Genomic DNA, 27,195 nt, shown 5'->3' with positions numbered 1-27,195 from the left:
TAGCGATGGATGCGATAGGTCAAGTCTAAGCTAAGATTAACTTCTCCAAGTTCGTTTCTCCCTCATCCCACATCTCTCCATCCATCATTCCATAGACATAAGCTGTTCCGACTACCATGAACTTTCTCTCCCCAGTCCCAGACACTGGCCGCAAGACTACTGGCATCCTTATCCCACTGATCAGAGCCAACACATCATCCTTCTTCAATGTGTTGGCAGCAACACCTAGCCATCCCGTTGAAGTTTCGAAAATCGTATTACCCCTTGCAACAGCCCATACCAAATGCAAGACTTTGGATATTCTAGGATGGACTTTCATCGCACACATTATCTTCCACTCCGTATTCTCTACATACCCCTCATATGCCGGGTCATCGAAGAAACGGCTTCTCATTTCAGGGTCATTCTCGGCATTTTCCAGATACTTTTGCACTTCGGAGGGGTTCCCAGGCTGGTACCAGTCGGTTTTCCAGTAGAGCAGATCCATGAAACCTGCGAAATCCTGGCCGCTGCAGCTCATAAGGGGCAAATGGCCTTGTGTAGCAACTTTTTGGGTCGCCGTGTAAAAGTTACTGTATTTTTCAGATACGCGAGATCCTGTCCTTAGCGCTAACGTTAGCCATTCCTGTAATGTCTTGATTGTAAAGAAGAACATCTCTGGGTTATAGAGGCCGAAGAATGGACCATCGCAGACTTGACGGGTTCCGAATGGTGGTTCCCAGACTTTTAGTCGGACGTGGTGTAATAATTTGTCGATGATGATTCCTGAGACGTGAAGTTCTGCACCGCGATTCTGGATGGCAACGACTGATAGACTCTCTTTCGTGGCGTGGTGGCTACCGTCAAGACACATCAATGAGCTTGTCTTCCTGAAATCGGGAACCCAGGACGGAGCATCTGGGATGTGGCTATCCATGCCCGACGCCAGCGACAGGAATGAAAGATCCGGCTCTTTCTGGATTATTGCGAGCATGGATTGCCAGTACACATCGTCAAGAGAAAGCGTGTAGTCAGGTTTGGGCATGATGAAGCCAATTTTGCTCAGAATGCCATAGAGACCGTAGATTTTGTCCCTAGGATTGGTAGCGTCATATACGGCGAGATTACGAAGTAATCTGCCGATGGTACCTCGACTCGGTGATTTGTCAGTTAACACTCTGCTCCGTATCTCAGCCCGAAAGATGTGAGTTGACTGGTGATAGAGCGTGTCGTTAAGAGGGTAACCGCTGCGGATGTTAATTGCTATGGTCAATGACAGTAACTCCGCGTTTGCGAAGTCGTAATTTTCAGTGTCGTCTCCACAGTGGATGGTACAGACTCCTTGTTGTGCGAGACCGATTTCCTAGACGAGAGAAGGTACGAGTTAGTACCAAAATCTATTCGCAATCGAATTGAGTATAATGTAGGCAAGAAGCCCTGCGAGAAGTCCACAAATTGCCCAATCATGAGGAGAAGATCCTACTTGAATTGTCCAGACGCGAGAGAACCATGACATATCACTCAATTCTGCAATCGCGGACTCGTGTCCTCTTTCTAGCTGAAATCAGCTACAGATCTTCCATAGGTATTTTGTGGTAACTCACTTTCGATCTTTTCCCACAAATGGTCCCGAAACCACTCCCGCATAGACTGAGGCAGCCACGACAGCTGTAAAAGGAGTCCAATATACCTGAAAGCCAATCTTCGCTCTGGTGAGCTTGGTCCTAGCCACACGATAACTCTTGCTGCGTTCTGGTATATTTGGCCCATGATCTGTACTTGTTGACTCGCCTCTTCGACGTTCGTTTGGTCGATACAGATGGCATCTATCCAGAGAAGACGATTGCTGTACTTCTTACGTAGGTGATACAAAGCCGAGATGCAGTTCTCGGTAACTGGCAGCTTCTTACCGTCGCAAAGGACGTATTGTTGCTCTGACGGTGGCGGTGGTGGTCCCCAGGTGTAGGAGAGTGCTTCGTAGTAAGGTGGAGTTGTGATAGAGATTGCGAAAAGACTGCACTCGATAACACTGCTTTCATCTGTTGAACTTTTCAGAACAAGACATCGGAAGCCAGTTTGGTCGAGCTTGAATGTGTGTTCGTACGATTCGACTGTCTCAATGTCGATGATCTTGCGAGGCTTTTTCGATGTTTCGAGGAATGCTCCATGATCTAGTTTTGCGGAGAAATAGACGCTAAATTTACTGATCCATTTGAAGAATCTTGACCCAAATTGAATGAAGATGCATAAGGCGAAGCTGGCGATTTCGGAGTATCGGAAGGACAGAAATGAGTAAACAAGAACCAGATTGACTACCGAGAAAACTAGTGGTCGAGTAATGTACTCAGAGTAGAACTGCTGGGTAGAAATATATGAGATGTCTTGGAAGATATCGCCTTTCTTGTGTCTGAGGATGAAGTATTTGGCAACATATGCACCGAAGAGACGCTGGTAGCCGAGCACAAACTCGTAGAAGGGTTCTGTCATTGCGATGCCAGAATTAGAGAACACAAGGGACGAAATTGCTCTGAGCAGTGGGAAAGACGTTGGAAACCGGAGTCACTCGCCAGCTGCGGTGGCGATACAGGATTATATGAACATGATGAGTTCCAGCGCTGGATTGAGGTTGGGATGGGATCTCAGCTGAGGTTCGTTCCTCCCTCGGTGAGAGCAGGCAGAATGTATTGGTCGGCAGCCTCAGTGCTGAAAAATGCTGCTACTTACGCATTAATCAGACCGCCTGTATCAGACCCCATTTCCATTCTCATCTCCACAGTTTCACTCGCACAAGCTGCCTCGTCGAGGCTTGTCTGATCAATACAGATGATATATCCAGAGAACTCAATAGCAGTATTTTAAAAATAGATGGCACAGTGCAGAGATGCAATTGACTAAAACGCGGCGCGTCTACCTCGGATCGAAGTCCATGCAGCATTGCAATTATGTAACATAACACGCAGTTCTCTTGCTTGTTTGGAGCACTTAGCTTCACGTAGAGCAATATAGCAATTGAAATTGGCTGAAGATTTGTTCAATTAGTCTCGAAAGATAGATCTTGGAGAAGCTGTCGAGCTCCCACAGTATCCTCAATCTTCAGTCCATCTAACCAACTCCAGCGCCCAATGTGAACCTATCGGCCTGTATTAATCCAGTGGTCAAGTTCCATCAAGTATCTCAACCCTTTTTCATCCACGCTCTCCATCTTGCACATCCAAATATCCATCCTTCTATCCATTGTATGAAACTGATTTCCGGGTGTATCTTGAAGGCATATCCGTCAAGTCTTTCACCAGTCAGCCGTATGGAGATAAGGCTGAGATTGAGCGCAAAGCTCTATGAGTAGATTCAAACTTACCGTAGCTGGATTGAGGGTTTGAGTCTAGTGAGCACGACGGCTGTGTGCCGCAGAGGAACGCTTGCTTGTAAACCAACGGTTGCATCCTTGTTGACGGCACTGGAGAGGACGCAGACCAAGGTGTACGCTGTTCACGTGCTCATGTTGTAAAGAGTGCTAAAGGTCTCGGCGCAGCCCATCTGGGTGCATGTAACTGGAAGTCGCAGGCGATGTAGGCCGTGTTGTCTCTTCAGGTGCTTTACAAACGATCCAGTACAGAAGAAATTCTCCATGTGGGTCTGGCAGATATAAGGAGGCATGTTGATTTGCTATTCGAGTGGAGGTCTGCTTTTTTGTGTTGTGGGAGACAGAGAAGGAATCTGACCGAACAAACTTTTCAGGCCCAGTACTGGCGCCGATGTCAACAATCACTCGGTTCGAAAGGGGCTCGGTTATGGCCCAAACCAAATCACGGCAGGACATGCAAAACAGGACGTATTAGTCCTTCTGACTGATATACAGAAGATATATTTGCTAGAAACATTAGACAAAGATGTAGCTCATTCATTTGTGTCCCCAGAATTCGCTGTCCTTTCTGTCTTTGATAGAACGACTGCGTTAAACGTCATCGCCACCCTCCTCACACAACTTCTGCAAAATTGTCACAACAGAAATACCTCCATAGGAAATTGATTGACATGCTGCCGCCTTCAAATACATCAGTAGTAACATAGTTACTATGTTTCAAGAAGACCCTCCATCTCCAAGCATCAGCCAAGAATCATCTCATCCCTCTAAGGGCTCCGCAATCTTGGACCTGCTTGGCCATATTTTCATGATCATCTGGAGGAGAGACTGTAGTAGACAGCTCTGTAATAAGCAGTATGAATAGCCAGACAAAAGTGATGACCCTCTCTTTGGCAGAAGGTTTTGCGAAGCGGGCAGGATTCTTCTCATATGTCTTCACGTTTTCGATGAAGAAGTCCCGTTTCGGGGTCGAACGACTTCGAGCACGACCAGAAACACAGACTCCGAAATGGGCAATACTGTGCAAGGACTGGAAATGGCCGATTGGACGGCGCTTTTCTCGATTGCGGGTGATCGACTCGGTCTCGTACAACGAGACCCTCGCCGTCGTATAACCTCGTACACCGTGATGCTCCCTGGGTGTGTACTCCGTCAGCCAATGCAATGTGGTCTTTTGGCCAAATTCTTTTCCATACAGTTTCTTTTTAATTATCCCATTTCATTGACCTCAAAAGACTCCTTTTTATTTGCTTATTGGATTTGATTGCACAATCTTCTCCCTGGAGATTCCCCGCAATGGCTATTCTACTATCCATCGGTTGCATCTTGTTTGCAGTTATACTACTTCCAGGCGTTAAGCTAGGTAGAAGATACTACAATGCACGGAAGATTGGCTTTACCGTTGTCGTCAGCCCCATCGCCCAGTCCAGTCGAATAATGAATCTGTTTGGAGATCGCCTCATACCCCTGCTGAGGTACTTACCATTCGGACTGGGGTGGTTTATAGGATACGGGCATTTCTTCCACGATAGATATAGAATACATGAATGGCTAGGGCCTGTATACACTATCGTTGCCCCTGGAGGAACAACGTCAGTCCAACTTTCCCCCATTCCAGGAACTGAAGATCCACCTCCTATCTTGGCGGCTCGCTTGAAGCACAGCTGGGGTTGTGCAAGTAACGAACTGACTCCCCTTCTCGTAGAATCGTTATTGCGGACCCCGATGTTGCAGATGATGTTCTCGCTCGGCGAAAGGACTTCATCAAGCGCAAGTCGATGTTCAGGGCCTTAGAGCTGTTCGGTCCCAACGTAGACACCCTAAATGGAGAAGCTTGGCAACGACATCGTCGCCTCACAACTCCGCCATTCAATGAGCGAAACAGCAGTCTTGTCTGGCGGGAATCCATCATCCAAGCGAACGGTATGATTGAATCTTGGATGTCGAAGGGGCGGGATGGTGTCATTGGAACTACCGGCGATACGATGACACTGGCGCTTCACGTTCTCTCAGCTGCTGGATTTGGGAAATCATACGCTTTCGAGGGAGGCGTGTCGAAACTCAGTTGCGATCATAAGTTATCCTATAAGGATTCCTTGCGGATCATTATCAGCAATATCTTCGTCTCGTATATGGTTAAGTCGAAGCAAGTGCCTTCGTACCTCCCCAAGAGCACGGTTGAGGAAGTTGATATTGCTTTGATTGAATTCGAACAATATATGGAGGAGATGATTGATGAAGAGAAAGCGAAACTCGGCAGTTCTCCAGCGAATGATAAGTTGATGAGTGTACTGGTTCATGCGTCTGACTCCGAGAATCGAGGAGATGAGAGGGGTGGTTTGACAAAGGATGAGATGCTGGGTAATCTCTTCATTTACAATGTAGCAGGCCATGATACGACGGCGAACACAATCGGATATGCCGTATACCTCATGGCCTCTGAATCACACTGGCAGACATGGATACGAGAAGAGCTTGACTTTGTTTTCGGTGGAAAGAGCGGTGTTGAAGAAGACGATTATGAGAATGCTTTCCCAAAGCTCAAAAGATGCCTGGCAGTCATGGTAAGTGACCGATCCACCGACACTTCCATGCTCACAACCGCAGTACGAAACTCTCCGTCTCTATGGTCCAGTAGTCATCATCCCAAAAACCACAGGATCCACTTCCAAAACAATCGACTACAATGGCAAAACATACACCCTTCCAGCCAAAGCAACTATCCTCGTTAATGTCACAGCTCTCAACACTTGTTCAGACTATTGGGGACCTGACGCTCTGACTTGGAGACCCGATCGCTGGATCGAGACAAAAGGTAACTCCACGGGTATCCAAGACGAAGGGATTATGCAGCCGCCAAAAGGAAGATTCATTCCTTGGGCATCGGGACCACGGGTTTGCCCTGGGAAGAAGTTTGCGCAGGTTGAGTTTGTGGCTGTTATGGCGAGACTGTTTCGGAAGCATCGTGCTGGCGTAGTGGTGGAAGATGGGGAGTTGGAAGGTGAAGTGAAGAGGAGAGTCTTTGATACGGTTGAGGATTCGAAGTTGGGGATGACTTTGAGGATGAATCATCCGGAGAGAGTGAAGTTGGTTTGGGAGGAGGGGTGAAGTTCGGGTGTTGATGCGTGTGAGGGGAGATCCCATCTGGGATCTAGATATCATTTTGCAGCCTTCAAGTATTTTCTGTTCGCCAAATAGGTGGTAACATTGCCGTACCAGTCAGCGTCCTAGAATATGAGGACGATATTTGTCCCCCTGAACCCGTTTGAATGTCTAGCGGAAACATTCGCTTAGAACCTTTAAGGCAACAGGTGAGACTGTGCAGCGCTCTAAGCATCTCTTAAGATGCTACAACTTCATGGCCTTGGAACCATATCTCGGCCGAGATCAAGGACGAGAAACATCTCCATGACAGTAGCCATCAGTGGCAGCAGACCGCAAGATGCCAGTACGGGCAGTAACTGGCCAACTTCAGTGACACACTCACATGTGGCAGAAAGCACAACCGACACTTTTCCGAGTCGATCGTCCACCCCAGCTTCTACGCTCTGATGCTAAAGCCCCGGATTCCCCATTCATCCACTAAAAAAACGTATGATGACGGTCAACAATTACATTCACGGCGCTCTAAAATCCAGCACCTAGAATGTTTTTGACTCCGTCATACCAAGGCGGAGATTACCTTCACACGCACTTATCTCGTAGAGACCGGTTTGTGCTCTCTCAGCTCCGACATGACCTGTCAATTTTCTCCATTGCTCTTGACTCCTAAGGGTCTCTATGCTTGGGAGGGAACCCGGGAGCATGGTAGAAAATGTGGTGTGACCTGCCAAGGAATGGAAGAGAAGTAAGTGAATGGGAGGGGAAAGATGGTGGTGAGACGAGGCGCTTTGTTGTCACGAGCTGTCAGGGTCGGGTGGGTGCAGGAGATTGACGAGGTTTGAGGATATAGATGTTGTGTAACGGGTGGTATTTCGAAGGGAGGTGTTCCTCTGCGCTTAAGAGTTGGAGAGAGGAACGGAGACTAGAGTGCCACCTATTCTTGTGGACGGGTGGCCGTTGAAGTTCTCGAAGAGTAAGAGGCAGATTCTAGACGTTGGATGATGCAAGAAGGGCTGGTAGTGGAGGAAAACTGATTCCCAACTGGTACACATAAATGGTGGCAGTACAAGACGTATTGCAAACCATGAGCTGTCAATCCCGGCAACGTGCAGCAGATTGTCCCCTGAGGGTAGACGAAGATTCAGCGGTGAGCCTTTTGACAGCTGAGAGTGGAGTGCAGGTTCCGGAAGTATGGAGCAGGCTACAAGTAACCTGAAAGGCACGGATTGCGCTGCCATCAGCAAACGTAGCAAAACAGGCCGGATCATGATGTGATACGGAGAATGCAACTTCCGGCCAACGTGGGCAGGAGTTGTACAGAGTGGCATGAGCGGAAATAAGAGGAAGAACGTGAAGGTTAGGGATTGCCAAATATCAACATTTTGAAAAAAGCTAACGGACGAACAATGGCAAAGAAAGGTAACCACACAAGAGCTATGACACCTGACTAAGTATCATATGTCGTGAAAACGACCGGATAGAGGAGATGATCGCAAAATAACGTTGACATTTAGAAGTGTGTAACTTTCGGCTATCAAGCCCTGTCAGCGCACTGCATCCGGGATACAGCCAGAAAAGGACAGAAGTTTACAGACTTCAGCTTCGCGTACTATTTTGTTTCCTTCTCGAACATGTTGAAGTCGTTCACCAGGAGTTCCCATAAGGTCAACTCAGACAGAATGTCTTGGCATCAGCTAAGCGACACGTTTAAAGAGACCTCCTTTCTTCGCTGCTCTCCACCAATCGACATGGCGAGGACGACCATTCAACGATCATTCGCAGACCCGCAGCGCGAAGAACAATTGCCCCTCGGCCAACTGAGACAATCGGGGGACGAATTGCAACAATGGTGCGGTTAACAACATCATCTCGGCGGAGCTCCAACGCATGAAGTACAGAGTTTCACACAGCCTGGATGGGGAGAGATGCAGTTCAACCCGGACAAGGCTTCCGCGACGTCACACAATAGAGGAGAGCCCAGCAGAGCTTTGGAAGATCCATACCTTGTCGTGCACACTGCACAGCTCAGATGCAATGTGGAGTTGCCGCACAGTGGAGCATCGGTAGTTCATGAAAAGCTGGAAATTCAGATGGTGTGGACGAACTGTTCGTCCCATCTCCCAAGACTTCTATCGGAACAATCGGATATCGATAGCCACGATTTAAAATCCTTTCAATCCTTCGGCACCACAAGGCTGGTAGGCTGGCCGGGGGAAATTGTCCAGCTGATGGTCTGAGCACATCGTCGGCCGTGGACCGAATCCACAATCGCAGCAGCAGATGCGGAATATCGTTGTCGGAGATTTCTTGTCGTGCCTGGCGCTTGACTATGTTGGGCCCGGTTACACACCTAATCGAGTTGGTCCGCGATTTGGTCCCTGAAAGCTGAAATTGGGATCAATCCCCGCAATTTGTCGCGTCGCGTCCAGCTGATTTTTGAAGTGCACAGCAGGAGAGACGCATTAGGGGTTCAGGGGGAGGAAGAAGCATTGTTGTATTACCAGTCTACTGAGACAACTACGAAAAGCAACAATTCGCTCCCCTCGTGGCTGAGCAACACGAAAAAAGAGGCATCTGCCAGACTGGACGGCAGAGAGCCACTTATCTATCACCAACTGGAAACGCCCACAGCCACAGCCCGGTTCATGCAACCCATGCAAGCTGCAATCTCGCTTGACAACATCATCTCTCGAAGCGGCAGACCCCTCCTCTCAACAGCTCGCAAACCCTCCCACAAGCAAAGCGGACATGCCCCTTCTCGGATCCAAACCTTGACCAATCCTAGCTTTGAGGCAGTGGCCTCATGTCAGGACTTCTTGAAGAGGAAAATCAGGATGCAAATTCTCCTATCATTTGTTCCGTCCCCAAGAGCTGATTCCTCAAAACCTGGTGGCTGGGACATCCCCTATCACTATGAGATTCGTGGCACTGCTCCGTACAATGCAATGCTCCAATTGTCAGAATCGATCCAAACACATTGACGCCATTTTTTTGGTGTGGGTGGTCTGCCAGCACTTGAAGGCTGTCATCACTGTTGATCGGAAGATGTGGTGTTGCAAGACAGCGCGGGATGAGCTCCGAATTGGACTAACCAGTTCATAAACCTGGACCTACTACGGCCCCATTGGTTCTCGAAATACCCGGGAAATCCAAGGCTGCTCTACCTTGCAGCAGATCACCAGGCCCTGGAGCACTTGTGACTTGACTGGCTTGCTCTGGGTTGAGAAGCCATGGCAGTCATGGATCGGACCAATGCCGCGAATATCTGACTGGAGGCGTTCGGGGACATCTTAATTTTCTTTTGCGCCTCTCGCCTTGCAACTTGGGGTCCAGACATTTCTATTTTTCGTGACCTCTGTTCTTTCCGTTCTTGTCTCAGGCGTCTAAAGCTTCGGCACGCCCCTCATCTAATCTGCATCCACCTCACGTTCATTCGCCGATGTCAAGAGTAAGTTTACACGGTCCGTGAGCTAGACCCCCTCATCCTCCTTGTGGACCTCGCCTCTCTACCGGATCGACACTACCTACCAAGCTAGTCTACTGCTTTCTCATTCAGACCTTGGTTTTCACGTCAGAAAACTTTCACCAACCTCATCCTTTCGTGCTGCATTGCATCTTCCTGCTTGGAGCAACGCCGGCCGGTTTCTGCGCCAATGCAGCTCACAGTCGTTACACGTTGAAGACACCTCCGCCCCTCACGCTCTTTACCCTCATGAGAACCTTTCCTCATCGTTCTACCGTGCACACGATTTCCCGTCACAATGGTATACACGATGCGGTCTAAGGTTCTCTTACTTCTGCTACTTTGCTTCTGCTTTGAAGCATGTGTGGGCAATATCATACACAGGCAGGATAGGCCTACAAATCCACCAACAACGGATTCGCCTAGCGCGACCACATCGTCGAATCAACCAGAACAAACAGAAAGCAGTCAAACAGAGAGCAGTGGAAGAGATGGCAAGGAAAGCATCTCAATAGATCGCTCCAAATCAACATTTGCAACTTTGACCCCAACTGCGAACTCGACTTCTTCATCTACCTCGGCCACAGCTACCTCAGCTGCTACCACTGCGGTGATCTCGAATATCAATGGAGCTTCTCCAACAAGTTCACTCAACCCTTCGACCTATAATTGTAAGTTCAAATGAAATGTTTTGCATCTGCTGTGGATTATAGAAAGGGAATTGCGACTATTGGAGAAGGCTTGTATATTGTGGGAGATGGCGATACTAACTATCTTCAGCTACGCTCACGCCCAACAAGTTGCCTCTCACGCCTGAGGTCACTCCAGCTTTTGGAGTTGCTGGAGTTATCTTGATGCTTAGCGGTGTAGTCTACACGCTGATTGGGATGAAGAATACCTTTCTCCATGTTTACCTTTCGGCCGCATATCTCTCGAGCTTGGCAGTCACAGTACTCATTCTTTATGTGATGAATCCACCAGTCAGCGATGCAATTCAAGGAGCATATCTTGTGGCCATAGTCATGACAGGGCTGATTCTTGGTGGAGCCGCTATTGTGTTTACAGAGATGACCGAGGGGCTGGGCTCTCTTCTTGGAGGATTCTGTTTCAGCATGTGGCTTCTGGTCTTGAAGCCGGGCGGACTTCTCACTTCAACGAGCAGCAAGGCCATCTTCATCGCAGCTTTCACTGTTGCAGCTTTTTCCACGTCATTCAGCCATTATACACGACCATATGGAGTGATTGGAGGAATCTCGTTCGGTGGAGCTACTGCAGTTGTGATTGGTATTGATTGCTTTAGTCGAGCTGGCTTGAAAGAGTTCTGGGCCTACCTCTGGGATCTTAATTCTAATCTTTTCCCCCTTGGAGCTACCACATACCCACTCACCAGAGGGATGAAGGTCGAAATTGCCGCCATCATCATCATCTTCCTCGCTGGAATCGTTTCCCAGATGAAGCTCTGGAAGGTTATCAAGGAGCGTCGTGAACAACGAGCCTCTGAACGATTACAAGATGAGCGAACTATGGAACAGGAGGAAGAAAACGTCGGACGACGGGTCGAGCATGCCACAGCAGAGGACCGCAGTCAATGGGAAGCTGTCTATGGCAACAAGGAAGGAGAGAAAGCAGTTGGCCGATCCATTCGGGACTCTGGAGTCGGTGACATGGATAGTCAAAAGAAGGGTCCAAGAAGCGAAGTCACGTCCGTGAGGAGATCCGATGAAGAGATTGAGATGTCTGATATGCCTACACCCGCGCCACCCGGGCTCGTTATGCCAAGCCAAGGCCAGGAAGGCGGGCAGATTACCGTACGGGTGGCTCGAGATCCGGAAACTCCCCAATTACTGGACGAGAATGGCAATCCCATCGATTCGGATCCCAATGGACGAAGTTACTCGTCGGTCCCAGGTTCGACACAAATGAGCCTTGATTCAGATAAGATATGGGTGGTTGGTGCTGACGGCGAAGCCCGACTCGAAAGGCGACCATCTAAGCGAGATTCAAAACGTGTGTCAGGTTCTGTGGCACCAGAGGTCGTACCTTTACCATTCAAGGTCCCCGAGGGTGACGTCGAGGATGACCGGTCATCAGTTGCTACATTCGCCGATGATGAAGAGGGGTTTCAAAAGAGACGATCAAAGCATTTGTCGGTCGGTTCTATGCTCATGCGAAAACTTTCTGGAAAGTCGGCCAAATCGGCCAAATCAAACAGGAACTCGAAGAGTTTTACTTCAGGGGAAGGTATGAGTACGGATGATTTAGTGATTCCTCGTGGAATTGAAGATGACAGGGCAAGTTCCATTGCAGCTACCATGGATGGTTTGAGCGATGATGATATGAGAAGTGTTCGATCGTCATTTGACAATGGGCCAGATACGACTGATTCTGCTCGACTAGAGGATTCGCCAGTACTATCTCCAGCCGAAGACGAGACACCCGTTATGAAAGATCAGGGGCTAGCCACGCCAGAAGACAAGAGTACAACGAGACCAGTTTCAGCAGCGACAGTAGCTACTGACATTTTGGAGCCAGCGACAGGGCCGCAAGAGATTTCAGAGGATCAAATTGCGGCAAAACGAAGGTCGTTGACATCGAGCACTAATCCAAAACCAGATCCTCAGTCAGTCCCTGACAAGGAGCTGGACAATATCGAGAAACCAGCCGTGGTACCTTCCGTAATCTCTGCTGTCGAGTCGAAGCCGGCAAGCATCACAAAGGATAGACTTCCCCCGCAACTCTCTAAGGTTGTCATGTCATACCGGACCAACGAGTGGGCGAAACATCTCAGTAGTGCTGATGCACCTGAGATGGACGAGTTGAAACTGGCAGAATATCCTGTTGAAGAAGAGACAAAGGCGGAGCTGGCTGCACCAGTGAATGTTGAAGAACTTCAGCAGACCGCGGAAATTGCGGTACCTCGCCCTGCATCAAGATCTGCATCTCAAATGTCCAACTACGGCCCACCAGTTTTGACGAGGTCAACATCCTCACTATCGAGAGCGCCACCGCAAGTTGGACCTCCGCGAGACAATCATTTCCCACCACAGACACAAGACAATAATCTCAATCGTAGCGCCTCGCAATTGTCACTCAAGTCGCAAAATGTCCCTAGAGGATTCCGTTCGCCCTCAGGAGCTCTCATTCCTGAGCAGATTGTCGAGTCCCCAATCGAAGAGGACCTCCCTTCACGCTCTCCTGGCATGCAGTCAAATGGCAAATTTCAAAATGCCATTCCATTCGGACCATCAACCACCCTCCTTGGGAAGCGGGATTCAATGTTGAGAAACAAGACCTCATACTCCGCTAATCATGCTGCGCTCGCATCAACTCCCGAGTTCCCCCCGACTACTCAGTCTGCATCCCGCGCCACTAGTGAAGCTGGGTCCCTATACAACTACCCCAACAGTAATGCCATCGTTGATGATGACGAGATGCCTTTGTCCGTCCGAAGAAATATGATACGGCGGTCATCTATCCAAGCCGAGCAACCTCCCGCCCAACCCGTGCTCTATGATTCCCACCAACCGAAACGACAGTCCTCGGCTCCTCACCCAATGGTTAGAGAACAGCAACTCGCGTCTTGGAGAGCCAGCGTGCAGCAGGATTTGAAGAGTACGGTGGTTCCAAAGAACACGATTGAGCGGTCAAGAAGCGCTTTGTGGCAGGAGAGACAAGCCGAAGAGCAGAAGAGGATGATGGAGGAGAGGAAGAAGGGCGAGCGGGATAGCAAGTTCGACGAGAGGATGCGAAGAGGCGATATGCTGGATGCTCATCGCGAAGCGTTACGAAGGATGCAGGCCAGTGCAAACAAGCATGCTTAGAGCTGCATCGGATCGATTCCCACATACATACAACATAATTATTTCTTAATATCTAATTTCGAGGAAGAGGAGTTTGAACCTTGGGAGACCATGGTAACGTCACGTTATGACATGTATGACCCGAGGTAATGTATATATAGGCAGTTTCGGAAAAGGAGTTGGGGTGAGAGGATCTGTTCTGGAACGGTGGGCAAAACAGGATAGGATCGGATTGGATATAAGAGGCTTGGAGATGGGTATTGGAATGCTGGGAGTTCTGTACATAGAAGGTTGGTACCTTGTCACGGCTCACGCTGTATTGCCATGATGAAATCGGCGAAGGTAGATAAATCAATGCTAAAAACATATTACTTATTAACTTTGACTCCGAGCTCAATCAAAATTTCTACTTTCGGCGATAAAAAAATCTGCTAAAAAAGTTTTCAGATGAGAGTCATCTCGCTTCGTCTGTTTTTCATTCTGCTGAGTAACCTATCCCGGCAATGCTGACCCCTCTCTCTACCCTTGATAGGAAAGTGAACGGGAGGGGAAGGATAGCTATATGCGTTTGAATGCATGCAATAAGTCAGCACAAGCAGGATCCTGGTACATTCTGAAACGCTTGAGAGGGTTGCTTCTCACAACCTTCTTTTGGAAACTGGTACAGGCTAATATTACCGGCCGGGTCTGGGCAACTCTCTGGAAGATAAGATGTTCAGCGCCCGTCAGCATTGTCGATCATTTACGGCATAGGTGCTTGCGGAGGAAAGGATTGCTCAAAGGAGGTGGACAATGAACATCAATAATATTTTGTTTGAGGACATGTAGAGGCTGGTTTGCTTCTTTAACTGCCGGTCTCGGACAAATACCATTCCAATTCTTACTCTGTCGTCCCTCACATTGTTGCCACGGAATGGACGATGGACGAAGTCCAAAGTATAAACATACACGTGACTTAGTCACTTGGCTGAATTCTTCGCCCAAAACTTGTTTCTTTGCCCAGACCGCTTTGTCTTTACTTTCTACACACCAACAATCGTCTTTCTCCAGACAAAAGGTGTCCCCAAAACGGGTTTCAGCCAAAGTTAAGTAAGAAAGTTCCGCCAGGAGCTCGTTCAGTCATCCTCGGGTTTCGCTCCCTTACTCATCCTGCCACATTAGGGGACCGGGGGGGGGGGGGGGGGGGGGGGTAACTTCGTAAGCACCTAGACCCCGAAAGTTTATCAAGAACCACCACATGCAGTGCACAGCACCAACAGCTGCGGATCTCGGCTCTAAACAGCCAGCCAGCCAGCAGCACTGCGGCGTTGTGACTTTCTCCGTTCCAATCCTTCTGCCCTCTTTCGCTCGTCCCTACTTTCTGACTTTTGACATTCACTTGTGACAGCTGTACAGCTGCGATGGACATGATTTTGCTTTCTGATTGAACGACCAGTGCCTGACTGCGGTTCCTGGAGTGCAGACCTCCGTGCGTTTGTTCCGGTGATATCCCATTTCTTTCAAGATGACCGGGTGTTCAATCTCGAAATGCTCGGCTTCTGCTCGCGATCGTGAGGTCTTTAGGTAGGACCGCTCTTCGTATGTGTTGAAGGCTGCAAAATACTGATCTTGCACCTAGATACTATCTCCCCTCGTCAAGTCTCCCCGATAAGGAAGCTGGCGCCTCGAAGAGAGCTTCCAGCGATCCGACCTTGACAGCATTTGCACAGCTAGGATGTCTGCGGATCAACTGCAAGCGCGGCATAATCACACTTTCTTCGAAGGACACAGAATATGTACTTGCTGAAGCAACCCAGGAGCTATCTCTGCAGAAAGACGATGACGAGACGGACAACCTGTGGCATGGCGAAGGAGCACTTCTGCCTGGGAAGCAAGGGCTAGGAGCAGAGATCAGGAAGGTGTTCGATGGACCAGATTCGCCAGCTATTTTCCTCTGCGGCGACCTCGCGGCAGACGACCGATTCAAGGATGCATATCCTGTTGTGAACCCACCACATTTACGAGCGTTTGCATGCGTACCCCTCGTCTCACCATCACACAATATCCACGTTGGGAACTACATTGTGGTGGATGACAAACCGAGGGAGGGGTTGAGTGATGCGGAGCAACAGTTTTTGGTTGATATGGCTTTGACGGTTATGGATTATCTGGAGGCTACACGGGTGAAGCGACAACAATACCGGGCGGAGAGGATGATCAAGGCGATTGGGTTGTTTATTGAGGGAAAGTCTACTCTGCGGGAATGGTGGCTGGAGACCGGACATAAGTACCAGCATGCGGCGTTGAAGAAACGAGTTAGGGATAGCACACCTCTCGACCGACAAGCGGATATCGAGTTTGGTGTCCAGGAAACGACGGATTACTTCTCGCGGAACGGCTTAAATGGACTGACGGACCGTAGTTATAGAAGCGCTCTGGCGAAATCCCCTTCGTCTGTCTCTCTATCTACGACAGATCACGGAGAACGAATGCATGTTGGTGATGGAAGACCACCAATACCTAGGAACGATACCGTCCTTTCTGGGAATCTAACACCTACTTCAGTACCACTCAGTGCGGATGGAAGCTCACAAGCAGCGAGAAGAGATACATTAGCTTCCACGACCGATACCACTCCTTCAGCTTTGGCCTCCGAATCTCATCAAGACCGCCACAGTTCAGTGACAACTTTTGACGATACAATGACGGAGCCAACTCCAGATCCAGAGAAACACAACTCTGTTCAGTTTGACCTGCCGCCCGAGCCCACAGCGCAAGATGAGTCAAAAGACTTACAGAATGCTGTTCTGTCATCTGATGTGAAAGGGGTATTTGCTCGAGCCAGTAATCTAATCCGAGAAGCCATTGGAGTCGAAGGAGTCATTTACTATGATGCAAGTGTAGGTTCCTTCGGCGGTAGTTCCAATAAGGAAGTCATGAACGAGAAGGCACCAGGAGCCTTCAGCTCAGACCAATTGATTGACAACATGGTCACGACAAGCGAAGACGACTATGGCCGACAATCCTCTGGCACAGACGCGGAGCACAAACTCGATAACCCAGCACCCGATGCATCATCAGATAAATTCTGCAATATCCTTGGCTTCAGTACACGTCGAAGGTCGAGCTTAAAGGGGCACGATGCTTTTGAAGAGCGAAAGCGTTTACCGGAGACTGTATTGAGGAAATTACTGAAGAGATATCCGCATGGCAAGGTTTTCAACTTTGATGAGGATGGCACTTATTCTTCGAGCGAATCGGATCATACTCCGGCTGATAACGTGAAGGATGCGCAAGGGAAACCTGAGAGGAAGCAGTTGTCGGATAACGCGAAACGGAGGAACCGGAGTTCGAAGGAGTCAGAAGCTGCTGCGATTTTAAAGGTTCTTCCTGGAGCGAGGAGTGTCTTTTGGTAATTTCAACCTGCTAGGGTATTTATTGATTTTGTACTAACTGTACACAGGTTTCCTCTTTGGGATGCGTCTCGCGAACGGTGGTTTAGTGGATCATTTGTTTGGTCTTCCAGCTCTACCCGTACCCTGTGCCCGGTTGAGGATATCACTTACCTCGCTGCTTTTGGCAACAGCACTATGGCTGAGATTGCCAGACTCTCAGCCCAGGTTCTATCGAAAATGAAGACAGACTTCATTTCTAGCATTTCTCACGAGCTGCGATCTCCACTTCATGGCGTTTTGGCCAGCGTGGAGTTTCTCCAGGAGACTCAAATGTCAGAAATACAATCCGATATGGTCAGCAATATTCATGCTTCCGGAAAGGTACTTCTGGATACTATCAATCATGTTCTGGACTTCTCGAAAGTCAATCGGAAGACGAAGAACAAGAAGAGGATGCCGAAGAGAAAGCCGAAGAAGTTTGGCAGACGGGAAAGTGTCGACGAAGGAGGAGAAGAGAAGGCCGATATTTGCATATTGTCCGAAGAGGTTATCGAGAGTATCTATGCTGGCCAGAGTGTCAGCAAGAAAGCCTTGGGATTAGCTGGACATCGTCGACATGCATCTGTAGGCAATTCGGAATCTCCTGTCACTGTCATTGTGGACATTCAGTGGCGACCTAATTGGACATTCGAAATCGACGCTGGAGCTTGGAGAAGGATTATTATGAATCTCTTCAGTAATGCGATGAAGTACACCAAAGCTGGGTTTGTCAATATCGCCATTGAGATCGAAGAGGATGTAGCGTCTTACAGCAGAAGATCAAGAGCGAACATTGTTCTGAAGGTTAAAGATTCCGGAAAGGGCATTTCGCAAGAATTCTTGAAGCACCAACTTTACAAACCTTTCACCCAGGAAGACACTCTCGCAACCGGAGCGGGTCTTGGATTGAGTATTGTCAAAGCAATCATACAGGATTTAGGAGGTAGGATCGAATTTCAGAGCGAACCTGGATGTGGCACAGAGGCTACTGTTCGTATCCCGCTCACGGAACGATTGCCGAAACCCGACAGTCTGAAGATTGTGAATGAGGTCAAGGAGCATGTTCAAGGATACAAATTCCGACTGGAGTGTTTTGACCGGTACCCGGACATCGCGGAAACTCCTACTGGCATTCTCTCGGCTGAATTCGAGGCTGCGATGATGTTAAAGTCGACAGTGCAAGATACACTGGTTGACTGGTTTGGCATGGAAGATGCAAGCACAGCGTCAGAAGCTCATGTTGCAGATGTGGTTGTCGTTATGGAATCTGGAATGGGCGACAAATCACTGGATGAGATATTGCAAGCACATTACGACGCTTATCCGAAAAAGGAGGGGAAGTCAGTTGCTGTTGTTCTTACAAGCTCTTACCATTCTGGACCAAAGATTGATTCTCATAACCATTTCCGGATCTTCTATCTACAGCAACCGTAAGTACTCTCCTGCAGTTCCACTTCAAATACTAACCTGTTGATTAGATCTGGACCACATAAGATTGGAAAAATTCTTCACCAAGCATTCTGTATGATGTCAAACGGCATGCCTCACGAGACGTCAATCATGTCACCTACAGAAAGCGAGCCCGTAACACCCATCGTCGCTCCTGCACCCGAATTCCCTATCAGTCCGCCTACATCCGCAACATTAGACTTTGCTCATCGTGCTCCTCTCAAGGAAGTACAGATCCAAGTCAACGAGAATGCGGCTGTAGAATCGAACTCTCCTTTGCAGGTGAAGTCGTCAGAACAAGAAAACACAAAAGTGCCGCCAACAAACGGGGAGACTCCTGAGACTGACAAGGGTCTTCGAGTCCTTTTAGTGGAAGACAATGAGATCAATCTCAAGCTTCTCATTGCCACAATGCGGAAGCTAAAACTTGATCATGCAACAGCTGTTAATGGACTTGAAGCATTCAACTCGTATAAAGAATGCGATGGCAAATTCGATGTTATATTCATGGGTACGTTCTCCGCTGACACCTCCCTTGTTAGGCTCTCGATATCCGTACTAATACTCACTAGATATTTCCATGCCCGTGATGTCTGGCATCGAATCCACGCGGCACATTCGACGATTCGAGAAGGAGAATGGTCTACAACCTGTTGCACTGATTGCGCTTACTGGTGCGGCGAACCCGAGCACCAGACAAGAGGCGTTTAGTAGTGGTGTTGATTTATTTTTGACGAAGCCTGTGCCAATGAAGGCTTTGAGGGGAATGTTAGATGATTTGAGGAGGGAGGGGAGGGGTGTTTTTACTGGTATGTGAAGAAATCAAGATGGGTTTAGGTAATGAATGGGGAGGAACCGCATTGTCGGACCGGAATGTTGGTTGGTTGGTTGGTTGGATGAATACACGGAGTATGTGGTGTTCGCTTCTGGCTGGTAACATAGGATTGAAGGAGTTCAGGAAATCGGAGGGAAGGAAAACAGGACTATTAGGTCTGCTCCTCCAACACTTATTTAGGAACTGAGAGCGTCCTCGCAAACACAAGAGGATCGAGAATGGAATGAACACGAAGACATACCATTTCATCTATTTATATCTACCTTCTGATCCTATTTATCTTTCATTCTTGTGTGTCTACCGCCGTTTAGTAATTCTTGACCTTCCCGAACAATACACCCTGTAGGGAACTACTGCTCAACTACAAAGCTGAACAACAAAAATTCAGGCATCATCCTCGCAATCTTTCGCATATGACCGGCGCCATTCTCCGATCGCTAAAAAAGCAAGACGAGCAGCACAGACTCCTGCTCGATCACTGCACGCCTGTCATATTACCAATATTCATGCAGAACCGGTACGCCACGAAAAGCCCACTTCATTTTTTAGGGAGTTGGGCTGAGAGGAGGGGTTACTGGACAGGGCTGAAGGTATGTAGGTAAATTTTAAATATTAGTGCTGGGGTGAGGGGTGTGGAATGAGAATGAGAGTTTGTTGAGCACCCAGCTGGAAGACGGGTCTCTCCTTTTTGACTTGGTTAATTGGAAGACAAGAAGGACTCTGGATGCTTCTTTGGAAGCAGTCGTGGGACAGGAATATACTTTATACCAATTGTGGTGATACCTGCGATACTCCTGTAATATCAGTCAGTAACCAACCTAGAACTGATGATGACCGCATATCAGTCCCTGCGGTTTGGTACAACGCCTCCATGACCCTGCATGCTTGCGTAAAATACATTCGGACTCCGGAGAGATACGAGGACAGGACAAGCAGATGATGGAGAGGCGGCCCAGAGGGGGGTGATACACTTGGAGCCGCAGAGAAGGCATGGAGCGGCATATCATGTTAATCACAAACAATCCGGTTCGTGCGCTTTGACTTTTCCTGTCAGCAATGCAGTGCATCAGTCAGTAGTGCCGTGGGTTTGGAGGCTTGGAGCAGCTGCAGCTCAGTTGGGAGAACCTCCTGAATCCGTTCTTTTTCAAAGCAGACAAGAGTACAGTTCACGTAGTGAACGGATCCCCTTTCTCCTGCTTTCTCGGATACGGTAAGGAGAAAGTACTAGATATCGTATATCTGGTACTGCTAACTTATTGGTGTTCTGCAAAGGGCAAAATAATGATCTTGTGATCCTTTCTAAGCCAGTAGTCTGGCTTGTAGTACAAATATATTAATGAAGCCACTGATGTATTCGGCTGAACATGACCGAACCCCTGGGATACTCCTCGTAACGGAGGGCACAAGTACCAAGTGGCGATCCACTACCCTACACCGGCTGAGTGCGCCATCGTCCCTGGAATTCTACCGTTTTATTTGCAGTTAGTGTCTTCAGTTTTTCGCCCCGCGTGGGCAGCCCGTCCAGCAGGGAAATTGATGTCGGGACTTCGGGTCTGATTTTAGATCAGGAACAGGAACAGGATCCAGGAACGCGAAAAATTTATCTACGTATCGGCCTCAAGGACGTGCCTTGCTTTGCTTTAATTGACTGAGACGCGACGAACGAGGCGTGCGCTGGCTGGTGCTTATTGATGCCATGCCTGGCCCTGGTATGATATATACAGTACCTGCATGGCCGGCCATGGTATTCAGTCCGGGTCTCCGACGACTGTGAGACCTGAGATCGCTCTAAACACTTGGTCCATTCCATCTCTTACCAGATTCTGTTCTCTTCTGTATTGTTTTACGGTTGAATGAGAGACGCTTTTCTGTTTAACTTCTTCACTGGTTGTATTACTGTTTGGTTTGGGGTGGACTTGTATTGCTTGCGTGCATACGACATGCTCCCAGCATGAATTCCGTTAGAGAAGAGGACCCTTCGCGAACGATTAGCGCCAATTTTCTCCTGCAGCAAGACGACACTCCAATTAGCATCAACATCACGACCACGACAACGACGACCACCACCACCCAACCACCCGCGACAATTCTTCGTGAACGACGTCGACGACCGTCGTCGTACAACAGAAACGCTTCTTCCCGCCGGGAAGTCCCCACTGCCGTCAAGGCACCGTTGAAACGGCGTCGCAGGCAGGTCCGTCTTCTGCACCTGGTACCGCAACATCCGCCATAACCACCAACACAAATCCACGCATCCCCTCTCCCAGCTTCCAACCGCCCTACCCAACACCATCACCCATCGAGCAACCGAGCCCTCAACCCCAGGTCCGCGTCACCAGCCCGACACGCTGGAGTCTGCGGAACGCTCTGATCGGCGGCGGGAATCCGGACCTGAACAACGCCTTCGCATCGCCGTTTCGAAGCCGCTCAGGCACGGGAGGAAGTAGCATTGCTCGCGGACGGCCTCGTCGTCCTAGTGCTGCGCGACTCTGGAATCCGAGTAACTCTACACCGCGAGGGCCGTCGTCAACGCGTCGGACACAGCAGGGCGAGGACAGGGTCATAGCCATCCCGCTACAACATCCGGATCTCAACTCGCCGCGAGAGGGCGCTGCTGCTGGGGGAGAGTATCCGCTTCTGACGCTGCCGGAGCAGAGACAGAAGAGGCATTCGGGATCAACGAGGGCGAGTTTGCAGGTTGAGAGGAGTGGGAGCTCGACTGGGACGAATAGGGTTTCGCTACCTAGGAGTGTTAGTATTGATATTTCGCAGAATAGGAGCGGTGAGAATTCGCCGAGGGCTGATAAAGGGAAGGGAAAGGCTGTTGATGACGAACGAGAGGATACGCTGAAGCAGTTGGAACAGAGGCCGATTACGGGATATAGGAAGCGAGGCCAAACCATTTCGAGTGTCGTTGCGCAGGAGACGTCGGGAATTTCTTTTGAGAAAGGGAAGGGCAGGGAAAATATGTCGGGAGATATTGAACGTGGGCCTGATGCCCTTGGGTCTTACGAGGAAGGGGGAACTTCGAATCTGCCGAATAATGGCTCACGTACTTCTTTTCAGTCGGGAATTGGGGCTGCTATGTCGGATACTAGTTCGATTATAGGATCTGATGGACCGCCTGGAAATCCTGCTGAGGAATGGGGCCCTCAGCACCCTTGTTTTCCACACATGAATCCTCATGTGCCACTTTCGTCGCCTCTGTATCAGACGACCCGTATTATTCGAATCCGTCGAGACTGGATGATTGAAGGGGATCTTGCACCGACTTTCTCGAACCTGTACCCCGAGATTCTGGATCCTGCGGGTGTCTCTGAGCAGGAATTCCGCATATTGGTTGAGAGGGTCAATAATGAACTGATACCCGCTTTCAGTCCTTGGAGTGTGAGGAACTTGGTTGATGGTGTACTGGGACTTCTGACTGGCTGGATATGGGATGATATGGGTTTCACGGCTGTGAAAAGCCGGTTGAATAATGTGGAAAGATACTTGGAGGAGTGGAATAGGGAGATGGAAGGGAGGAGTAAGGAGGGTCTCGGTAGTGCGCCGAGGGTCGTGCCGTTGAGGAGGACGGGGTATATGAATGTATGTTTCTCCTTCCCCTCTTGCGGGTCAAATACTAACAATCACAGCTCGACATCCAAGTCCCTGACCCAGAAGTCTCCTACCCAGTCTCGAATCCTGCTGATGATCGAACCGGCACTGGGCTTTCACATAATACCCAATAATCGGTTCACACGGCTGCACTCAAACGACATTGGTCGTTGTTAATACCTACATACTTCCCACGAACATATTTCCTTGTAATATATATATAATCAGAAGAGAGGGGAAGAGGAAGGAAGGAAGGAAAGGAAGGAGGATTGGAATACCCATGTGTGCGTGCGTGCCTAGACAGGCGAAAGTTGTTTTTGCTGCTGCTGCTGCGGAGGCGTTTTGGATTGGATGTACATTAATGCTGCATTACATTGCGTTCTATAGCGTTGTGTTTCTGCGCATAGCATTGACTACTGTACTGTTTGGAAGTGTATTTACTTTTTTGTTCTATTGGCTTGGCTTGGTTATTGTTCAATCAATGAGATCTTGTATTTGCTGAAGACGACTGTGTCTACGACCACTAGGCATCGTCACCAATTTGCCATTCTCAAGACATGATTCCAACAGCTTGCTAATGCGCTTTGTTACGATCTTGCTTCGATCCAAAAACTCGTAGCTGCGCACCGCATCCGCATCGCATCGCACTGCGAACCACCCAGCTCACGCTAAAAAGTTCGAACGCGTGACTTCGAACCTCGCTTGGAAGTTCGAACGCCAAGGTTCGAACAATTTAGCGTGGTTCGAACATGTAAGCGAGGTTCGAACCATGGCGTTCGAACTTTTTAGCGTGGTTCGAACTTTAAGCGAGGTTCGAACTTTGGCGTTCGAACTTCGAACGCGTGACTCGGGAAAGTTCGAACCAACAGAGAATGGGTAGTGTGGGTTTTGGTGGTAGATGGAAGGAATCTTGGTGGTATGGATGGAGTGGATTTGTGGTTGGAGGAAGGGTCGCGACGTTTTCGGGAGATTAGATGTGTGGGAGAAAGCCTGATCACGTGATAAGGATGGCTTGAGGCCGGAGTGGTATTGTAGTGCGCTGCACGGTACGCAAGGACAATGCTCTGGGAGTTTGATGCGAAACTACTCTTATTGGAGGTAATGAGGGGATCAGAGATGAAGAGTGCTGGTTTTGTTTGGGGTTTGCGGTCATGTTGCAAGGTATTGTTGTTGATGATCGCCTGGCTGGAGCGATTCACGGCAAGTCATTGTAGACACTCTATGATCTGGTGGATCAAGATGCGAAGAATTTTACTGGTGGCTATACTCAATATGCATTCGGAGTCTTAGATTTGCTGAAATGAGCGTAGCAGTAGGAGAGCAGATTCTAAGAAGCACAATAACTCCAACTAGCCAATTGTTTAAAAAGGTGAGATCTAGCCCCCAATGTCAACAGCTCCTCTCAATCAGCCAATGCTCGAATGGAAAGAACCTATCGTGTTCTAGTACCTGTGTACATTCTCTTGCCGGTACAGAGATTCGTTCAGGACATAAGTCCACACTCTTGCACCTCCTCTTCCCTCGCATTCTCTACGACAGCCGCATTATTACCCATGATTGTTGAGATGCCACCAGTGCTACTATGGAACCTTTCGAGAAGATTTTCTCCGATTCTCACACATGAATATTCTGGAAACACAGATCCCTTCTTGATCACTCATGTTCATAGTCGGGCTCGGTGCTGCAAACCCCAGTGAGTAGAAGAAACATTACATGATTTGACAATTATGGCAGTGAATGTCACGGACCAAGCAGATTTCGGCACCTGGTCAGCACTGTGCCATGAAACTCTGTTGAATCTGAAGGCTTAAATGGTATCTATAGCCCTGGAAGATTCCATGCAATATGCTGTACAGCTGACCCAAGCTGTCACCTACCGACACTTTTGCCTCCTCAATGCGCTTTCCAGGGATAACGGTTAGCAGATCTCAAACTTCCTTAAGACCACCCTGATCAGGTCAGTATGAAGCTTACGCACAATCTTCTTCAATGCCTCAGATGTTTCTCGTGGCTTCTCGGTGGCGCTTTTGTTGACGCCTGAAGGCCGAGGGGTGTAAACACCCACTTCCGAGTTTGCCGAGATTCGCTTGAGACGAAAAGGGGAGCTTAGAGCAAGTTTACTTAGTATTTTCGAGAAACTTCCGGGCACATTGAGATCACGAATTACTTCTGTTGTTCAACCGGAGCCGAACTCGGCTGAAGTTGCAGTTCCACCACGGCTTAAGCTTTCGGTATCTCGTTCCCAGGAATCAAACCTTCTTCACTCCACCACCACCATTATTCCAGGTTCCGGATGACCTGGGGCGATTGCAATCATACACTCATCAAACTCCATGACATGTCCCCAGGATTTACAAACCTGAAATGCCGGCCAAGATGTTCATCCCAAGACGTCCAGATTGTGGTCGAGATCAGGGTTGCCACTGCCAAGCTCACATCATTCTTAGCGCCAAGGACGGTTATGTCACCACACACGACATCAAGAGGCTCTGCAAGCATACCAGTCGAACTCAAGGCATGGCGCAGTCCTCATACTATCCCCCCCCTGGGAATAATGTTAAATCTCTCGAAAACTGGAGTCAGTGTGAGTAGCTTTCTAGGGTGTCTACCCAATAAATTAGGCTACTTTCAGCCCTTAGAGGTCACTAGAACCTTCTAAAGCTGCCCTTGCCTTTGTTACAGACCAGATTTTGGCTTGTGCTTTAAGCTCAAGCAGGCCTTTTAGCCACTCAAAAACTCAGTTGTAGGCTTCTGACCCACAAAACTTCACATTTAACATTATTCCCAGGGGGGGATAGTAGAGTTCTCCAATCTCACTTAGTTCTTGGAGTTAGGGTTCCGGAGGCTGGAACTTCCCCCTTTCCGTGGACCCTGTGACGATGGCCAAGCGAAGCACGTGCTAACTTCCCTCTCCCAAGAAGACAGCCTTCATGGCTGACGTTGAAGAGGCTATGTTATATATCTTGGCTGGCAGAAGAATCAAATCACAAATGTATATATACTCCTCAAAGATCCTCCAGAAAAGATCATCAAACATCCAAACCACACAAACAAACACAAAAACTGCTTCACGCAAAACAAAAAACACAACCAAAACACATATGTTCCGCTCAAAATCGCCTGCGAAGTCACCGAGTCTGAGACCAACGGCCCAACAGAACACCAAGCTCCTCCACGCTCTCTTCCTGAACGAAGAGAACAAGAGAGACCCCTACACACGCCGCCCAAGCAGCAGCACTCCATCTCAATCCGAGGGTACTAGCCGACGAAGTTCTGTTCAGGATAAACCAGAGTTAGAGAAGCCAACACCACAAGAGAAGACAGAGCAGATCTCGCAATCGCAAAATGGGAATGTGCATGTCGTCGGGAAGGAGGAGGGGGGGTTACGGGGCAGGTCCGGTTAAGGTTGTTCATCATCATGGTGGTGGAGGAATGGGAATGGGAGGTGGAGGATATGGGAGACGGAGAGGGCCGCCTATGATGGGTGGTGGAGGAGGAATGTTTGGAGGCGGCAATTATGGTGGGAGGAGGGGTAGGAGGTGCTGATACAATGTCAGGAGTGAGGAATGGAGGGGGATGACTGTATGAATACTGGAATGGGCTGCGATCCGCTTTACACACAGGATGATTGATGATATATGATAGAGATCGCTTTGTATAAATATAGGCTTTGGTTGGATAGGTTGGCACAATACATTGTACATGACCCGAAGAGCACGATTATTTTGTATACTTCTTACCATCTTTCTATTCAATAAATCTGATAGACCGTGAGAAATGCTCAATGGTTGCTCTACACGGAGATTATAGCTTCAAGTGCTTTCTGCACCCTTCATAAGTGTCATCTATATCTTCTCTAACAGCATGTAACGGCAAACAAACTCTAATAATCCAAACCATTGGCCGTTCATCTAACTCGTCAAAAAGAACACACCATTGTTTCAACACAGCAGAACTTCGTCCATTTCTTTGGCGACGACCGACGTCAGATCAGATATCCTTAGCGAGTGGAGCAAATGTGGCTTGCGCCGAAATATTGGAGCTCCACGAAAACAAATATTTACACTACTACTCTGAGCTTCTCACCCCTGCAAAAGCAGTATCTCATCACTATCATGTCGTAAATGGCAACTCTTGCACCAGATCTGGACCTTGCGCTTGCTTGAAGTCGTTGCCGTGGCATGCAGATAGCCGAA

At 48.8% G+C, this 27,195-nt stretch overlaps 6 protein-coding genes across 6 annotated transcripts; 4 read left to right on the top strand and 2 right to left on the bottom strand.

Annotated features, from left to right (window-relative positions):
• Nucleotides 1-25: 25 nt before the first annotated feature.
• Nucleotides 26-2,466, bottom strand: ONS95_009522 (uncharacterized protein; the record flags this gene model as incomplete). Its single annotated transcript, XM_058503121.1, has 3 exons — nucleotides 26-1,342; nucleotides 1,463-1,533; nucleotides 1,584-2,466. The coding sequence occupies 3 exons, from the start codon at nucleotides 2,464-2,466 to the stop codon at nucleotides 26-28; spliced, it is 2,271 nt and encodes a 756-aa protein (XP_058362055.1).
• A 1,024-nt stretch (nucleotides 2,467-3,490) lies between these two features.
• On the bottom strand, nucleotides 3,491-3,796 carry ONS95_009521 (uncharacterized protein; the record flags this gene model as incomplete). The annotated part of the gene is made up of 1 exon (XM_058503120.1): nucleotides 3,491-3,796. The coding sequence occupies one exon, from the start codon at nucleotides 3,794-3,796 to the stop codon at nucleotides 3,491-3,493; it is 306 nt and encodes a 101-aa protein (XP_058362054.1).
• Nucleotides 3,797-4,156: 360 nt separating this feature from the next.
• ONS95_009520 (uncharacterized protein) lies at nucleotides 4,157-6,448 on the top strand (the record flags this gene model as incomplete). The annotated part of the gene is made up of 3 exons (XM_058503119.1): nucleotides 4,157-4,480; nucleotides 5,046-5,904; nucleotides 5,948-6,448. Exons 1-3 carry the CDS (start codon nucleotides 4,350-4,352, stop codon nucleotides 6,446-6,448), a joined length of 1,491 nt encoding a protein of 496 aa, XP_058362053.1. The 5' UTR covers nucleotides 4,157-4,349.
• A 3,755-nt stretch (nucleotides 6,449-10,203) lies between these two features.
• Nucleotides 10,204-13,726, top strand: ONS95_009519 (uncharacterized protein; the record flags this gene model as incomplete). Its single annotated transcript, XM_058503118.1, has 2 exons — nucleotides 10,204-10,576; nucleotides 10,686-13,726. The coding sequence occupies 2 exons, from the start codon at nucleotides 10,204-10,206 to the stop codon at nucleotides 13,724-13,726; spliced, it is 3,414 nt and encodes a 1,137-aa protein (XP_058362052.1).
• Nucleotides 13,727-15,209: 1,483 nt separating this feature from the next.
• Nucleotides 15,210-19,384, top strand: ONS95_009518 (uncharacterized protein; the record flags this gene model as incomplete). Its single annotated transcript, XM_058503117.1, has 5 exons — nucleotides 15,210-15,268; nucleotides 15,324-17,096; nucleotides 17,148-18,548; nucleotides 18,597-19,078; nucleotides 19,140-19,384. The coding sequence occupies 5 exons, from the start codon at nucleotides 15,210-15,212 to the stop codon at nucleotides 19,382-19,384; spliced, it is 3,960 nt and encodes a 1,319-aa protein (XP_058362051.1).
• Nucleotides 19,385-21,353: 1,969 nt separating this feature from the next.
• ONS95_009517 (uncharacterized protein) lies at nucleotides 21,354-23,133 on the top strand (the record flags this gene model as incomplete). The annotated part of the gene is made up of 3 exons (XM_058503116.1): nucleotides 21,354-21,596; nucleotides 21,728-22,990; nucleotides 23,038-23,133. The coding sequence occupies 3 exons, from the start codon at nucleotides 21,354-21,356 to the stop codon at nucleotides 23,131-23,133; spliced, it is 1,602 nt and encodes a 533-aa protein (XP_058362050.1).
• Nucleotides 23,134-27,195: the final 4,062 nt, after the last annotated feature.

The sequence above is a fragment of the Cadophora gregata genome, assembly GCF_030347475.1.
Source record: "Cadophora gregata isolate MNR1 chromosome Unknown scaffold_3, whole genome shotgun sequence".
Classification (NCBI taxonomy): Eukaryota; Fungi; Ascomycota; class Leotiomycetes; order Helotiales; family Ploettnerulaceae; genus Cadophora; species Cadophora gregata.
Note: the sequence above shows the minus strand (reverse complement) of the source record. Positions and strands in the feature narration are given on the sequence as shown.